We start from the raw sequence: 15,072 nt of genomic DNA, 5'->3' as shown, positions 1-15,072 counted from the left end.
GCCAACTTGCCAAGAGCCTGGAGGAAAGAGGTGACTAAGAAGGATGAAGGAAATCGTGGGGATGGCTCAATTCTGGGAAGCAGTATGACTGGTATTTGAGGGTCGGTTCCAGGGACAAAGCAGGGTAACTCAAATGTTCCACAGCATAATAGCACAAGGGGTTAAGGGGCCCCACCCAATGCCTTTGAAGGCAGACCTTGGGATGTGGGGATTGCCACAGAATGGAAACCGGCTCTAGGCCGGCAGTATCCTGAGGACAAGAAGGGCTGTGTCAGCCCCGTTTGACCAAGGCAAGCCCATAAGGATGGAACTGGCCTTTGTTTCCACCACGAACAAGCCAGGGACACAGGGTTCAAAGACAGGGCTTCCTGTCTGCCCTCACCACAAGACGCAGCTGGGCTCCAGGCAGCTCACTGAGGCACAAACAGGTCTGGCCCCAAGGAGCCCGGAGGGTTCGGGCCGAGTCTTCTCAGCCAGTGCAAACACCTCTCAACATTAGTTCTAGGATTGACAGAAAAATGTACAGAGACTTCACATTTTCTGGAGGAAGGAAAAAATACTATGCTGTTTGGGCCATTTCTGGACTAGTGAGCCCCAAGTATCTCCTTTAGGACTATCATTGATGAGCTGGAGGTCATCCAGAGAGCACAGATGTGCTGCGGACCAAAACTGGAGGTCAAGGAGAAAGCCGCCCTAGTGACACAGAGGGAGCCGGCACGTGTGCTCCCCTGGCGTTCAAGGTTGGGAAACAAAAAAACAGAGTAGACAGTCCTAACAAGTGGCAAACTTTTTGTCCCAGGTAACAAGCAGAAGCTGAATGACCACGAGTGTGATGCTGTGAATGATACAAACACCTCCCAACGGCATAGGACTGGGGCAGAACTCTCAGCAATTTTCTATTGAAACACGATGTGAAGGGAAATATTTTCTCCTGACAAAGTATTCAAAGCACACAAAACTCACTTGTTTAACGTGGACGTGTCTGCGGTGCAGCAGGGAACCCCAGGCCCAGGGACACGGGGGCTCAGGCAGATGGAGCAGTGGCTCGGGGCGGGTGCGCTCCCTTCAGCATGCAGGCTAAGACCTGTGCCTGCTGGTGTTGTTTAATCATGTTATTTAGCTGCCCTTGTTCTTGCGCTTTCAGGACAGAGAAGAGGGTCCTGCATCCTGGCATAGCTCTGATGCCTGGACTCTGGCATCATTACAGAACAGGCATCAAATGTCACCAGAGGCCAGCGTGGGAGAAGGACAAGGAATCCTCTGAAAGCCTCTGGGAGACGAAGTATGTGGACAGCTGGCTGGCCCTACCTACTCCTCTCAGGGTCCACCTGGCCATGCCTTTGACTGTAGTCATCTAAGACGCACATCCTCCTCTGGCCACAGCTGCAACACAGCAGTTACTCTGGAGATTGGGCAGCAGCCCTGCTACAGCCTTAGGCACATCCTGAGGAAGGCATATGCCAGGGCACCAAAGGGTCTGGGGACTAGCACTGGAAACTTCTCCTAGAAGAGAATGTGGGCATCATATAGCATGCCAGGACATGAGACTAAAACTCCAGCCAGGGCCCGGCAGCAGGGCCAGCCGTGCTCCCTGGTATCAGAGCACCAAGACCCACACACCATGCTTGGCCCCTGCCACCACCAGCGAGGATCAACCAGAAAGGCCAAGCACTGGACAAAGCCAAGGTCAACCATCAGGTGTATTGGGGAAAGGAGACATGGGGCACCTCCAGGAGTGCCTCCCATGGGCAGCCACCTTGGCAGTTTGCTGGGGGTTCAGGAGGAGCAGGGGGGGCGGGTCATGGAGCTCCTCCAGCAAAGATGAGCTCCAGAGCTGCTTGGATGTCCCCGCCAGTGGCCTGAAGGGCCCGCAGGCTCAGCTCATCATCGTGAATGCCCATGTCTCGCAGCTGCTGCAGCTGAGGCTGCCACTGGCTCTGCAGAAAGACAGGACCAGAGAAAAGCTGTTAGGTGCCATCCCATGGAGACCCATCAGGTCTATGCTGTGAGGGGCGGGGAAAGGGTGGGCTCCTTCTGCAAACTCTGACTTGAAGTTCCACACAACACAGGATTTCCAGTGAGACTGTAAGAGAGACTCAGGGTTTAAGGACAAATGAAAAGTTTATACAATTTTAAAAAAAAAAGAAATTCTAACATAAGGATCAAAGAAAAAAGCACAAGTTACCCAATGTCTAAAGTTCAAAAGATTACTTTCTTTTTCCTACTATACATATAAACAGACATGCACACACACAGACACACACATATGCAAAAAGGGTGAGGAGGATAAAATTTCTCATTGTTTTGTTTCTTAGCGTGTCCCTCAGCCCTGTCCTGGACGACCAGTTCTGTTCTGAGAACACAAGCACATATTCCTACACTTACGCTTTCCTCATATTCCTCTTCGTATGTTTACCCCTCCTCTGCTTTTTGTTTGTTTTTCCCTCTTCTGCTTTTTAACGCTCCCAGTGTGTCCTGCACATCTCTCTATGCCGGGACTTAAAGAACGTTTTAATAACCATAACATGCTTTAACACCGCGGACGTCCCGAAGGGCACCGTGACCCTTCGCCACTGGAACAGTGCTGCAGTGACCGGCCCAGCACCAGTGTCACTCTCCTCACGCCCACGTCTCCAGGACAGATTCTGAGAGCTAGGACCCTGAGGAAGCGCCTGGTGCGGCCGTCTGTGCTGCACGTTCGTGGGTAGCCAGTCCACGGCCTCCCCCCTTTTACTAAGTCGTTTTTGCGGTTAGCGCTCAGACTTTGCCTGGTGTTGGTTTCTTATTTGTTTTCCATCGCTATGCACAAATCGTCACTTTTACAAGCTCCAAATATATGACTCTTTATACAATGGCTCCTGCATTTTCACTTTCAGTTATGAAAAGCCCTCTCAACTGTAAGGGTTTAAAGCAATTAAGCCATATTTTCTTTCAGTACTTTCAAAGCTTCCTCAATCTCTCTATCTCATGAAGTAGGTAAGTGCACAACTCAGGGAAAATGCTGTGCTCGCCCAGTGGAAAGGAGAGGGCAGTGGGGGAGGAACGTAAATTCCTGCAGGCGGGAGGGGCAGGCAGGAGGGGCAGGGGAGGAGGCCTTTTGAGAAAACCGCAAAACAACTCTGGCTCCATTTACAGGCCTGGGGGAACCACCAAGAGCTCCTGAGCTGGAGACCAAGGTGAGCGGGTGTCAAGCTGCGATGAAGAAACCAAAAACACAAGCTGCCCAAGGTCCCGCTCCCAACCCCTCACTGTCCACTCGGGCCACCTGGGGTAGACAAAGCCCCACAGGCTCAAACCCGGTCTCTACTACTTCCTCGCTCACTGACCCTGGCAGGTGCCAGAAATGACCCACAGCCCCCTGCTGCCTGTGAGCAGCAAAGGTAACGGGGAGGCAGCCGGCTGTGCGTGGACACAGGCAGTGAGACCCGGTCCCGGGGGCCTTCTGCTTGGCCCCTAAGGTGAGCGTGCGCGAGGCAGAGCAGCTGGTGTCCTTCCTGCTTAACCCTGCACCGCTCCCTAGTGACCATCCTGCCCGGGCCCTCTGCTCCTCACATGCAGGCAGGCACCTGCTCGCTTTCTCTCTGGCTCCACATCTCAGGACCTTCTCCACGAGGACACCGCCTTGAGCCTCGAGCCTCTCGGCATGTCACATGTCCCTCCACACATGCCTGGACACCATCCCTCCACCCCAAACAACCCTTCCCTGCCTGGCTGACCTCTAACTCATTCTTTGACAATCAGCTTAGCCACCCCTTCTTTAGAAGTTTTGCCGGACCTACACTCTCACCTCAATCCTGGCCTGGACTTCTAGCCCTGTTGCTCCCCAAGTTCAGTAACCAACTGCCTGATGGCCCTCTGGCAGGAATGAAGACGACTCATCTCTAGCCCAGGAGCCTGGCCCAGGCCCCAAGCTCAGTATTTACACGCTCGGTGCTCACACAGCACCCATGGGATGAATGAATGGACCCAAACTGCCACAAGTATCCAGGCCAGGTGGTCAGTGGAGGCGGGCCACCGTCACTGGGTGCAGGAGTGGAAGTCACAGGGACAAGGTTCCTCACAGAGAGCTTCCTCCTGTTACACTGCCCTGCTCCTGCTGTCCCTGGAGTGAAGCATGCCAAGTGGGAAGGCCCTCCAGAGAGCAAAGCTCGGGACCCAGAGTAACCAGGAAAGGTGCAGGGGCAGCAGGCGTGGGGAAGACTGACCTGAAGGCTGGGCTGCCCAGAGGCCTGCAGGGCATGCTGTAGGGCTTGGCTGAAGAGGTCATTGGTGATGGGCGTCCCTGACTGGACCCCAGAGGACATGGGTGAGGTCCCAGAGGAATGGCCCTGGCGAGACAAACCCGTGGTGAGGGCCACCCTCAGAGCCGTCTCCCTCTCCCAGCACACACCCACTGCTGCCACCTCAGCCCGCGGTGCCCCTGGCCTGCCCAAATACCGCCTCCCTACAGGGGCCTGCATGGGACAGCCACACAGAGGGACCTGAAGGCTCCATTCTCTTCCACTTTGGGGAAATGGAATCCAGCCCTGGACCTAGCCTAGGACCCTAGCACTGGAAGCTGGAGAGACTATCACTAGAAATCCCTAAGCCACTGAAGGCTGGGCCCTGCCAGGGATGGGGAAGCACACTTAATGTGAGGGAAGGTTTCTCCTGAACTACTCAGCAGGAGGAATCAATCGGGACTGTGCTGTGCCTTGGACTTTTGAGCCCTAAGGGCAAGGGAGAGGAAGGTCTCACAGTGAGAAACCCGGGAGGACTCAGGCAGACGCCAGGGTCAGCAAGGGCAAACCCATCCCACCGCTGGGCAGCTTCTCCCCTGGGGGCCCAGACCCTCCCCTCTCCATACCTGGGTGCCAGGAGTTGGCGTGTGCGAGCTGCTCTCTGGAGTGCTGGCCAGGGCCAGGGCAGTGGCCAGCTCACTCTGGGTGATGGGCCGGGGGTCCAGCAGCTCCACTGTACCCCAGGGAGGCTGGGCGGGAGCTGGGGGTGCTGCTAGAGGGCGTGGACCTGGCCCTCTGGAGAAGGGAGACACCCAGGATCAGGAAAGTGGCCCTGTGACACTCCCCGATGACACCACCCCCGTTCCACGTACAGTTCTCGGGGAGACCCCCCAAGCTGCCAGGGTCAGAGAGCAATGGTGTGACAGAGACTTGGCCACCAAAGGGCCTATGACCACCTCACAGCTTGGGCTGCACGTCCCCGGGATGCAGCTCTTCCTGGGACCACATTCCCCAGAGGGCAGGCAGCCAGGCCACTTACTGGGTGAAAGTCATCCTCATCATCAGAGAGCCCTTCAAAGAGGAAGCCACCTGGAGGAGGCAGAACAGATTTCAGGAGGGAGAACAGGAAGGCACAGGCGTAGCTCCAGAATCTCAGCTCAGATACTCTCCAAATTCATACTGCCATCTCTCCTCTTGGAAAATTACAGGACAGATGCACTCCCTGACTCAAACCGAGAGTTCCCGAGGAACACCCTCTGCCAGCGCTATACATAGCTGCTGACTAAAGCATTTTCCTGGGCCACTGCCGGCCCCTGAGGGGCCCACACGACACTCTCCCGGGACTCACCTGGCATGTCCCTGTACGAGCTGGAGGGCGTGCTCCGGGAGGAGGAGTCAGCCCCCGGGAGTGGTGTGCTGCCTGCCACCGAGTGCAAAACCAGGACAATGGCATTGACTAGGGCCGGGTGAGCAGGTACCAACCTGGAACAGGGCCAGCAAGAAAGCCAAGGGGGAGTAAGAAAGAAAACTACCCCTGCCATGACAAAAGTCTGGGTGGCCCTAGAAATGTCAAGCCCCTGTGCCTGCCCTTAAATCCCTCAGTCTCAGCACCTCCTTCCAGTAGGCTCCACCCCCTCTGCTCTGCCCCTGGCAACAGTGCCAAGGCCTCGGCATCCACTGTAAGTGCTTCACCTCCCCTCGGCACAACAGGACAAGAGGGCCCGGGCGCTCAGGGATCTACCACTGCTTCCCAGGTCCCCCACCTTCCATTGGGGGCAGGTGGAGGAGCTTTTTTCTTCACTTGCAAAGTAAGAGACAGAACCTCTGCTGTCCCATCCAGCTCCAAAACAACAGGGACCTACACTCCTGCTTCCTTCCCTGGCTTCACATCCTTCCAAGGATCCTTCAGAGCTACTGAATGACAGCTACGCTGAGCCCAGCCCACGAGGCCGCCTCCCTCAGACCCTGCTTCACCTCCACAGCAACACGTGTTCCTGCCCTTGGGCTTGGCGTTCCCTCATAGCACCTGCTCTTTCTCACCTCCTGACACACTTAGAAGGCAGCCTCGGGGGTAGTCAGGGCCTGGGCTCCGAGAGCCGAATGCGGGGCAACAATCAGGCTCTGGCCAGACTGGATGAGGAGAGATGGGGTGCTCTTTAACAAGATGGGTGTACTTACGTATCCAGCATGTTGGGGTCAGCAAAGACAGAGAAAAGGTCCTTGTCCTGGAGAACCCCTAAGGAGAATAGGACTCACCTCAGACACTGAAACCCTGCCAGATCCAGGAGGGGGAAGAGGTGTTAGGCCTCAGAGCAACGGGCTCAGCAGGGGCACAGGACCACAAAGCACCCCACGTAAGAAGCAGGAGAAACAAAGCACGAGCAGCACCACAGAGTGCTCTGCATCTTGTCCCCTGCTCGCCACCTCACCCTGCTGTTCAGTCGCGTACTGGCTGCCAACACGCCAGCCTCCTCTTTCCCCATTATCTCTGGCTTCTTCCCTGACCCATGACGCTGTGCACGAAGTCTTCCCTGGTAGCTGTGGTTTGGGCTAACCGCTGCCCTCGTCTGACATCCTCACAGTTCCATTTATGATGTTAGTGAGGCTGTGGGGCCGACAGCCCTTAGAGGGCTGGGTAGGCGGAATGCGTCCGGGTTCTCCCCTCCCCGCCACAAGACCAGTGGTTCTTCAGAACATGGTCAGGGTCCCTTCGGGTTGCGACTGCCCTCCTCTGGTTTCTGTTCCTCCAACGACTGCCACTTCCTCAAGTTCAGCTCTGTACTTACCGAGAGCAATGGGGTCACTGCTCAGGCCTGGGGTGGCCACGATGATCTGATCCAGAGACTCTTTATTGCTCAGCATCTTAAAGACCTGCAGGACAAACAGGGAGGGCTGAGCTCAATCCACTCAGCAGGTCCCCTCACTCTGCTTAGATACTTGCTCCCTCTAAGTGCCTGCACATCCACCACCACAACGAAACAACAGCCCCAGGAATCAGATGAACCTCTTTCTTCTCTGAGATCGTGGCTGAGTGGAGGGGAAACAAACTATTTTTTTTAAAGGCAATATCACAGTGAACCTTCAATCTCTAGTCCTTCTCCCACCTATACTTCTAAACTTCCCGAAATAACAGCTCTCATTACAAGCCGATAACAAAGGTTTGTCTGGTCCCAAGAGTCCTTTCTAGTCTCCATACAATGATCATTTCACAGTCATAGATATGGGGAAGTTTACAGCTGTATCAGCTTCGCTTATCAGCTCTCCTACAGAGACAGGAGTGCATTTCCCAGGGAGGGAATCCAGGTGAGGGGCAGGGGCAGGCAGTTCAGCCAAATTCCAAGACTGAGGCCCAGTGGAGACCCCACATGTGGACCCTCTGGCTGTGATCATATTCATTCTGTGAGGCCGCTACCAGGAGAGGTCGTACCACTATCACCAGATGGAAACCCACACTACGGACCTGAGACAGCCTCTTTGGGGGAACACAGGGCTCTACTGAGACCCACAGACATGGCAAAACCTCCCCAAGGAACTCTTGGTAGCCATGGTAACGGGCTCCCAGCTCCCAGTCTACACCACTCTCCAGCAGTCACACTCTCCTGCAGGTCTGGCAAGTCTCAGCCAGGGGGCTGCACAGCACACACTTACCGCCTCCCTGTAGGAGGAGCTGCTGTGTAAGGCAGTGTGCAGCACTCGGAACTCCCGCAGGGCAGCCACTTTGTCCACTGGTTCTGTGGACAAGACACAACAGTTACCCCGCAGCCCAGGCCCTGCCTGTGCTGCAGACACAGAACATCATTTCATCATGTGGCCAGGTGCAGCCTGGTCTGCAGGTCCGCTCCCTCTTCACCCCACTGAGAATTGCGTGCCCATTCAGAAAAACACGCTTATAACACAGAAATGAAAACCGCACTCTTTTAAGCATCTCCAGGCTATCAAAGATCATCAAAGCCAAGTTCCAGCAGCGAGGAATCTTATCACATGAAAGACGCTACTCTGATCAAAACCCCACTGCAGTAATTCTAGACTTCTCACGTTTGAAAAAGAGGGAGGTATAACCAAGTCAGTAGATTTTTACAGTGATTTAAAGTACTATGTGCTACAAGCCATCCGAACAATATGGAGGTACATTGGCACAACATGTTAAGAGAAAAAGAACACGAAGTTATATGTGCATTCTCTAATTAAACCATATAAAATGTGTCAGTGTGCATGTGGTCCAAGGCAGGGTGGGGGGGATGAAGGAAAGAACAGTACTTAGTAGGGTGACAGGATCCAGGGTAATTGTTTCCTCTGCGATATTTTCTTTCAGAAACTTTCTTTCTAAAGTTTCCGAAATAACAGCTCTCATTACAAGCCAATAACAAAGGTTTGTCTGGTCCCAAGAGTCCTTTCTAGTCTCCATACAATTATCATTTCACAGTCATAGATATGGGGAAGTTTACAGCTGTATCAGCTTCGCTTATCAGCTCTCCTACAGAGACAGGAGTGCATTACCCAGGGAGGGAATCCAGGTGAGGGGCAGGGGCAGGCAGTTCAGCCAAATTCCGAGACTGAGGCCCAGTGGAGACCCCACATGTGGACCCTCTGGCTGTGATCATATTCATTCTGTGAGGCCACTACCAGGAGAGGTCGTACCACTATCACTAGATGGAAACTGACACTACGGAGCTGAGACAGCCTCTTTGGGGGAACACAGGGCTCTACTGAGACCCACAGACATACGGAATTATTTTTAATATTATTTTTAATTAATAAAATATAAGAGGAACCAAGAAAACACACTGTTCTAGGGCTCTTAAACTTTCATCAGACGCTCGATATCAAGTGTCTCACTAGGACTCAAAGTTCCTTTTTGACTTTTGATTTTTGGGAGTTTTGATATATATGAAAGTTTAGCAGTTGTCTTAGTTTTACTTAGTTGCTCTCCTACCTAGGATATCAGCCCGTTTCAGCCGTGAAGAAATGTGGGTTAAAGAACGGGGAGCAGGGAAGAAGTTCACCCTAGGTCACACTTTTAAAAGTGTGGTTGCCTCACCCAGGACAGCTACTTGCCACCCATGGTGCAGGCTGTGTCCTGCCCCGAGGCACATGCCCCCCTGTGGCTCCAGGTGGAACCGCATCCTCACCTACACTGCTAATTGTGAGGAGTATCTCTCCTGGAAAGTATTCACCTTCAGCAAATTACCTAATTCATTCACTCAGCAAACTCATACTAAGCGTTTACTCCATGCCTGTTTTGGGGCAAGGCACAAGTATGTAACAAATAACAGTCCCTGACATTAAGGAACTCTTAGGACAGCAGGAGAAACAAGACTAGATCAAACAAAAACCAACCAATTACCAAATACCATGCTGAATTCCGCAGGGCATCTCAATAAGAGCATTTTAGAAAGGACTTACTATAGGATTGGGTTTTGGCTGGGTGATTTGGGGGGAACTTTAAGTAGATGTGGTCTTGCTTTGGACTGGATGCTGTCAGGAAGTTGGGGTACATTTATGATTGGGTATCTTAATAATTCTTACCTAAAGGAAAACCAGTGCAAGAATGAAAGTGTAATGGAAAACACTCATAATAGAGGGTTATTTGGCGATTTTTGTGGTTTGGACATTGTTCAGATTTTTGTCTCCGTTCACTACAGGGAACCTATTCTTACGGAATGGTAACTGTGGCCCAGCCCTATTGTAATGCCCACAGGCACAGGGCAGCACATTGGATGCCAAACCCACGGATCAACTTTCCCATGGGAAACCAGGCTTGCATTATACCCTAGGCTACTTTGAGCTTGCTCTTGCTAAAACTCCCTTACCCTGAGTTGAAGCAGAAAATGCTTACTGCGTATCTTTAAAGTAACTTCCTGAAGTCTGCGCTAATTCTCCCAAGGACTGAAGTGCAACCAGACCAATTACTCTTATCGTTCTTTTGCATTCGCAGCATTTTTTCCTTGTTAATCTGTAGGAAGTAATCAGTAACATCCTCTCCTTTGCTATTTGTAAAAAATAATTACCTAAAGCAAACTTGAGCATAATGAACAGGAATCTTCTTTGATGTATGCTATTAGAAAGCCAGTAAAAGCCTACCAAGGCGAGGGTTGAGGTAAGGGTCGAGGCACTGTCCCCTTGAGAGAGTGGCCGTGCCATCCCTTTTTCTCCACAGGACTTCTGCAGTCCGTGTGAATTTGTCTTGTGTCATCCACAATACCGCAGACACTGCTGGCCAGAGTCCGCATCAGTTCACAAATGAGAGGGCACTTGTTTTTGTCTTGATCCAGCTCAGTCTCTGAGTGGCCTTGTAGGCGTCGGTGATCTGTGAAATGGTTCCCACTCCAAGGCCTGACTGAGGAGGGTCAGGCCAACCTCTAGATGTTGGAGACTGCCTTTTTATTTCTCACGTCCCAGCAGAGTACAAAAGGTCTTTCTCCTTTATGTTTAGATTTTAAAAGAGAGTATATTTCAAGCTGATAAGCAGTCACAGCAATCATGAACACTACAAAAATGTCAAACTGCCAGTTTAACAAAGCTAATTTTTTTATACAGTTTAACTTTATCCTGGGGGAGGCTTTTAAAACACAGATGCAAAATTTAAATTATAAATTACAAGTAGCACCTTTTACCTTGGAATAAATCCAAAGGACAGACATTAGAGGCTTTGTATGTTTTCCCCAAGAGCTACTTTAATACTCTTCGAATATTTCCAAGTTTTAAAGAAATAAATTACCACTACAGCAGGAAAAGAAAGCTGACTGGGCAAATCAATGCCCGAGGCAGTTTGTCGAAAGATTTGAAAACAAGAGAACAAACCACATATCAGAGCAGTGATTTTCAACCCTTTTCCTCTCATGGCACACATAGCTAATTATTAAAATTCTTCAGCATGCCAAAAATATAATATATTGTTCTGACAAGAAAAAAGGTATAATTTTGACTCATTCACACAGGATGGCCATTGTTGTGTTGGCTGCTATTTTTTTATTCGACAATGTAAGGGAACGAGATCAGTGTCCCTGACTAATGTCTGGTATTGCACATTTTAAAAATTCTTGAAAATCGCTGCATTAAAGGAATCCAAGGGAGTCCCCAGCTTTTTTTCTAATGAGAACAGTAACAAAAAGATACAAAGTTCACTGAGAAAAAAACCGTTAACCTAAAGAAACTTAAATAGACACACATATCATCCCATTAAAACAGTGGATAATGAACTCAAAAAACCAGAGATGGAAATCCCCGTCCATAGTGATACTGGCAACGAGAAGGTCAAAACTGTATTTTGTTTTATCAAGGTGGTCTAACCCAATAAGTAATCAAGATATCTATCTTCTATTACCATTTCAGTAAATTATCCCTTTGTTCCATCCAGCCAGGGCTGTGCCTCAAAATCCCACACACCCTTCCCCTGATGCTACTGAAGCTCTGCCTAAGGGCCAACTGTCATTCACCTGGTTTCTGATCAGGCTCGGGCCAGGACTTGCGCAGAACATGAACTGTGGATCCAGGTTGAATGCCATAGAAGTCAAGAGTCTGGTCGTCTTTTAGCTTCCGGCCACAGTAGATCAGGTCTAAAAAAAAGAATTGTCCATTTGTACTTTGGACAAGTATATCCTCAAAACAATCCTTTATATCCTCAAAACAATTTAGATGATTTCTGTCCCCTAGGAAACTTATTTCAATTAGACAACTAGCTACAGAATGATATATGCTTATAAAGTAGTGCTATTTAATAAGTATATTTGAATAACAATTGTTAGCAAGTACAAACTCATAAAATACAGGGTCTATGTACAAGAAAGCTCCAGAGCTTAATATTGTGAAGGCTATTCAATTAAATGAATGGGAAAATGCAACAACAAAAAAGGACAAACTCAGTGTTTTCAGGATTGAAAACACACTTTTTGCCAGTTGGATCCCTTAGCTATTATAAAATACCTTTATACAATAATATAACTTGTTATATTTAATTCCTTCTTCTACTTAGAATGCCCTTGCCATCTTCCTTTCCTTATTTACTGCCTTCCTCCTAACTAACCAACCAACCAAACGAAATCCTTCTAATCATTCCTTAGGACCAATTCAAAATGCCATATACTGGAGTGCTTCCCCTGACCAGCTCCCCCTTCCCTGCTCCACCCCAAATTCTTGCTCTTTCAGAAAGAATTCAATAATGTCATTGTTAAGGAACTTTGTGATAAAGTAGTTCTGAATAATACACAACTGAGGTGGGAGGGGATAATGGGGGCAAAAGGGGGAAGGGTTTTCAGGAACATGTACAAAGGATGCCTGGACAAAACCAAAGAGGGGTAGGACCGGGAGTGGGGATAGTGGGGGGCAGGGAGTGGTGGGGGGAAAATGGGGACAACTGTACTTGAACAACAACAACAACAAAAATACACAACTGAAATGGCAACCGATAGTTTTCTTATTTGTTTCTTTTCAGCCAACACTCACTTCCCTAGAGTATTAACATTATGAGGCAACAAATCCCAGCTTCTTAATTTACCCTTGTAATTCCAGAAGTATCCTCCCCAAAAAGAAATCAGAGCAGTAGCCCATCTCTAGTTCACAGAGACTCACCAATCAGCTCAGGGTCTGGAACTGACTCCTGCAGTTTGCCAGCAATGAGCTGCTTCAGAAATGAAATACTATAGGCCCCCAGTGAATATTCCCCCAGCTCTGTCTCTGGCAATCGAAGAATAGACTTTGGGGCAAGTGGCTGGTCAGCCAGTTTCACCGCCAGGTGCCAATCTGAGAGAGACATCCTCTCTCTTTCACGCTCTCTCTTTCTCCCTGTAAAAGAAATGCGCCCTTGTTAGTGGTTAAAGGACAGACCACCACCTTACTCCATCCACACCCCACCAAGAGGTTGGATGACAGATAAATCAGTGTGACACTGCAGGAAAAGCACAGGGTGCAGCATCAAGACAGAACTAGAATCTGGGGTCCTCTCTACTAATTCTATGATGGACAGCAAGGAACTTCAGCTCTCTAGGCCTCAGCTTCTCCATCTTTAAAGGACACATAAAAACATCAGCCCACCTAAAGCAATGTTGTGAGGTTCAAATGAGATCATCCAACCCTCTCATTTATGTACACTCATTTGATTCACACCTCGTGCTCGAACTATTACAAGAGCTTTATAACAAGTTCCCTGACTCTTGCTATCAAACATCCATGCTGCCACCCAACTCATTTAAAAACAGATATGATCAAGCCCAGACTGGTGTGGCTCAGTGAATTGAGTGCCAGCCTGTGAACTGAAGGGTTGCCAGTTCAATTCCAGGTCAGGGCACATGCCTGGGTTGTGGACAGGGTCCCCAGTTGGGGGCACTCCAGAGGTAACTGATCCATGTATCTCTTGCACACCGATGTTTCTCTCCCTCTCTTTCTCCCTCCCCTTCCCCTCTCTCTAAAAATAAATAAAATCTTTTAAAAAATAAATAAAAAACACAGATATGATTAACTCACCCCTCTGCCTTAGAACTCCCTGGATGACTCTAAACCACCTCTATGAATAAGTCTAAACTCCACAGCCTTACAAACACATTTACATCTATTCCCTCTGCCAGCCTTCCTGCCCAGAGTACCCTGTCCCACCCTCCCCAGCACGTAACTCCACCCCCACTGAGCCTCCATTCAAAACAAAGGAGGCTCACTTTACACCCCTGCTCATCTGCTAACTCCGCTTGTAATCCCTTTTCTCTTTGTCCTCTCAGCAAAATTTAGCAAACTCCTATCAAGACCAACCCAAATATCACCTCCTCTGTCCCCTCTCCCTCTCCTCTGTTCTCTCCACATTCCTTCAGGGCAGAGTTACAGATATCTATTTACTTCCAATCTCACCTTCCCCCTAACCCATTCGTGGAAGCTCTTGAAAGCAAAGACCAGAATTTTTTGCTTTTACGGTCCTATTGCTTAGCACACATGCGTGCCCTCAAAATGCATCAGAAACTCTGAGGTTTGAAGAATCCTGTAAGGAAAGAAAATTCCTTATTATAATCACTATTGCTTCCAAAGAGTCCTCTAGTAGGAAAGACAAAAGGTTGTGAGGTTGACAGGCTGCTCACCAGGCCCTAAGGCATCCTAAAGGTATCTCCCATGTCCAGCCTCATGACAGAGAAGGGAACAGGTTTATTTACATACCATAGTTCATTTAATCCTCACAATCGTTCACTGAGGCAGACATTATCATCCACATTTTACATACCAGACAACCGAGACCCAGAAAGATGAAGTCGCCGGCACAAGGCAACAGATAGCTAAGTAGTGGGGAAGACATTCTTTAGCAACGACCCCACCGCTCCCATGGGACCAGCTAACTATTCACCACGAGTCGAGCCCACGCGGACCTGGCCCAGCGCCCTCACCCGTCCCGCGGAACGAACCCGGCCGCAGAGCCGCCGGCGTAAACACTCACTCGGGTCCCCTCGCCGGAAACCGGAAGTTCAGTGCTGCATTCTGGAAGTTGCAGTTCCCGCTGCTGCCCCGCCCCTTATAAATAGTGGGCTAGCTAGTCGCTCCGGTGCACACTTCCGGTTACGGGGAGGGCGTCGCGTCTGGGTATTTTAAAATTCGCCGCGCGGAGACTTCGTGGTGCTTTCGCTTCCGAGTACTACTCCTCACTGTTCCAGGGCGCGAGTCGCGAGAGAGCGCCCTAGTGTGGCGTGTACAGTCCTGTGACACCCGCGCTGTCCTGGGAAGCATGCAGAATCAGTAGGGCGCCCCGGTTGTTGCAGCGTGGCAAGTGGAAACGCGGGCTGCGGGACCTTAGGCCAGGTTGCCGACCCCGGTCTCCGTCCCCTCCGACCCTCCGTCCGTGAGGGTCCTTTCCCTAGCTGCTTCTTCAGATGACCCCCAACGG

General features: G+C 50.3%; 1 protein-coding gene across 1 annotated transcript; it reads right to left on the bottom strand.

Annotated features, from left to right (window-relative positions):
• Nucleotides 1-1,682: 1,682 nt before the first annotated feature.
• Nucleotides 1,683-14,607, bottom strand: LOC119041298 (ubiquitin-like protein 7). The gene is given in 12 exon segments (XM_053656878.1): nt 1,683-1,937; nt 4,206-4,328; nt 4,847-4,939; nt 4,941-5,015; nt 5,260-5,309; nt 5,569-5,702; nt 6,399-6,456; nt 7,007-7,091; nt 7,869-7,951; nt 11,657-11,776; nt 12,789-13,001; nt 14,539-14,607. Coding segments are annotated over 11 exon segments (1,143 nt in total). The 5' UTR covers nt 12,973-13,001; nt 14,539-14,607; the 3' UTR covers nt 1,683-1,799.
• Nucleotides 14,608-15,072: the final 465 nt, after the last annotated feature.

This window comes from Artibeus jamaicensis, unplaced genomic scaffold (genome assembly GCF_021234435.1).
Source record: "Artibeus jamaicensis isolate MK-2021 breed Jamaican fruit bat unplaced genomic scaffold, CSHL_Jam_final scaffold_286, whole genome shotgun sequence".
In the NCBI taxonomy this organism is placed as follows: Eukaryota; Metazoa; Chordata; class Mammalia; order Chiroptera; family Phyllostomidae; genus Artibeus; species Artibeus jamaicensis.
Note: the sequence above shows the minus strand (reverse complement) of the source record. Positions and strands in the feature narration are given on the sequence as shown.